Raw genomic sequence first — 2,282 nt, 5'->3', positions numbered from 1 at the left:
AAAAAAAAAAAAAAAAAAAGAAGATTGTAACCCAGGATGGGCACGGTGGCCCACACCTATAATCCCAGCACTTTGGGAGGCTGAGGTGGGTGGATCACTTGAGGCCAGGAGTTCAAGACCAGCCCGGCCAACATGGTGAAACCCCATCTCTACTAAAAATACAAAAATTAGCTGGGCATGGTGGCGCACGCCTGTAATCCCAGCTACTTGGGAGGCTGAGGCAGGATGATCCCTTGAACCCGGGAGGCGGAGGTTGTAGTGAGCCGAGATCACACCACTGCACTCCAGCCTGGGTGTCAGAGCAAGACTCCATCTCAAAAAAAAAAAGTTAGCCAGGCACAGTGGCTTATGCCTGTAATCTCAGCTACTTGGGAAGCTGAGGCAGGTGGATCACCTGAGGTCAGGAGTTTGAGACTAGCCTGGCCAATATGGCGAAACTCATCTCTACTAAAAATATAAAAATCAGCCGGGCGTGGTGGTGGGCACCTGTAATCCCAGCTACTTAGGAGGTGAGGCAGAAGAATCGCTTGAACCTGGCAGGCAGAGGTTGTGGTGAGCTGAGATCGCACCACTGCACTGCAGCCTGGGCAACAAGAGCAAAACTCCGTCTCAAAAACAAACAAACAAAAAAGATGAACCCGGATACGGTCAAGGCACAGACAAGGAGGTTGTGACTGGACGATGACGTCATGACCTGGAAGATAAGGTTGTGACATCAGCCAGATCATGACACAGCCAAGGGGATATTAAAATGTTGAAATACACATCTGGGGTCTCAACAGTCCCCAGGGTGGACCCAAGGGGAGGACCCACAAGTTGTAGCAAACAAGGGCAGGACCTAGCACACGACACGCCCATGACCGGTGGGGCTGGCCGGCTGCCCCGGTAGTACCTGCAAGATCTGATCTCCCTCCTGGATGCCCTGTCCATCAGCCGGGCTGCCCGCCTGCACCCCGGACACGAAGATGCCCACGTCATTGCCCCCGGCCAGCCGCAGCCCGATGCTCTTGCCCTTGAGGAAGCGGACCACCCGCGTGTCGGGGCTGTACCTGCAAGGGGAGGCAGAGGTGGGGTCAGACCAGAGTGGGCGGACAGGGGGAGGGCTCAGCATTGTCCTTGGGAAAGCCCCCACCCCCTCCAGGCCTTGGGTTCCCTCAAATCCCCACTTAATTGTCCCACTCAACACAAGGGATACAAGCAGGCAGGACTGCGCTGATGAGGGAGGCAGCCTGGGATGCAGGAGTTTCGAGCGGGTGGGCTTTCTTCTGGCGCACATACCCGCGATCCTCCATGCTCTGGCTGCTGGGCACTCTGTAGATGTCATAGCTGCATTCCCTGGGCAACTCTGAAAGGGAAAAGCCAGTCTTTCCCCAGCACACTGGCTCGGTCCAGTCTCCAAACCTTTGCTTTATGTCCTCATCCTGGAAGGACCATCACCCACCTCGAGTCCTTCTCAGGAAACCATGTCTCACCACTTAGGCTCAGGCCAACCTCCCCCGGCTCTGCCTGGCACAGCCTTGCTGTCGGGGATCAGAAATATCAGGGATTGGCCAGGCACGGTGGCTCATGCCTGTAATCCCAGCACTTTGGGAGGCCGAGGCGGGTGGATCACGAAGTCAGGACTTCAAGACCAGCCTGGCCAAGATGGTGAAACCCCGTCTCTACTAAAAATACAAAAAAATTAGCTGGGCGTGGTGGCGGGCGCCTGTAATCCCAGCTACTCCGGAGGCTGAGGCAGAGAATTGCTTAAACCTGGAGGGGCAGAGGTTTCAGTGAGCTGAGATGGCGCCTCTGCACCCCAGCCTGGGCGACAGAGGGAGACTGTGTCTCAAAAAAGAAGTATCAGGGATGGGGTGCTCAGAGTCACCACCCACCTGCCTGTTGCTCACCTGGTTCCGAGATGGTTCTGGAATCGACTGAACTTTCCCGCCGAAGCCGGGGGCTCTCCCTGGTGGGGAACACATTGGGAGTGAAGTAGGGGTAGATGTCAAGGGGCCATTTTAAAAAGAATTTTAGGCCGGTTGCGGTGGTTCACGCCTGTAATCCTAGCATTTTGGGAGGTCAAGGCGGGTGGATCACCTGAGGTCAGGTGGCCAACAAGGTTAAACCCCGTCTCTACAAAAATACAAAAATTAGGCCGGGCGCGGTGGCTCAAGCCTGTAATCCCAGCACTTTGGGAGGCCGAAACGGGCGGATCACGAGGTCAGGAGATCGAGACCATCCTGGCTAACACAGTGAAACCCCGTCTCTACTTAAAAAATACAAAAAACTAGCCGGGCATG

General features: G+C 55.3%; 1 protein-coding gene across 1 annotated transcript in view; it reads right to left on the bottom strand.

Annotated features, from left to right (window-relative positions):
• The window catches only part of TJP3 (tight junction protein 3), a 40,460-nt gene that overhangs the window by 21,587 nt on the left and 16,591 nt on the right, over positions 1-2,282 (bottom strand). The window contains exons 9-11 of the mRNA XM_011967340.1: positions 1,875-1,948; positions 1,279-1,345; positions 893-1,049 (exon numbers count right to left, since the gene is read on the bottom strand). Of these exons, the coding sequence (XP_011822730.1) occupies positions 893-1,049; positions 1,279-1,345; positions 1,875-1,948 (298 nt within the window). The remainder of the gene's footprint in view (positions 1-892; positions 1,050-1,278; positions 1,346-1,874; positions 1,949-2,282) is intronic.

This window comes from Mandrillus leucophaeus, unplaced genomic scaffold, assembly GCF_000951045.1.
Source record: "Mandrillus leucophaeus isolate KB7577 unplaced genomic scaffold, Mleu.le_1.0 Scaffold8, whole genome shotgun sequence".
NCBI lineage: Eukaryota > Metazoa > Chordata > Mammalia > Primates > Cercopithecidae > Mandrillus > Mandrillus leucophaeus.
Note: the sequence above shows the minus strand (reverse complement) of the source record. Positions and strands in the feature narration are given on the sequence as shown.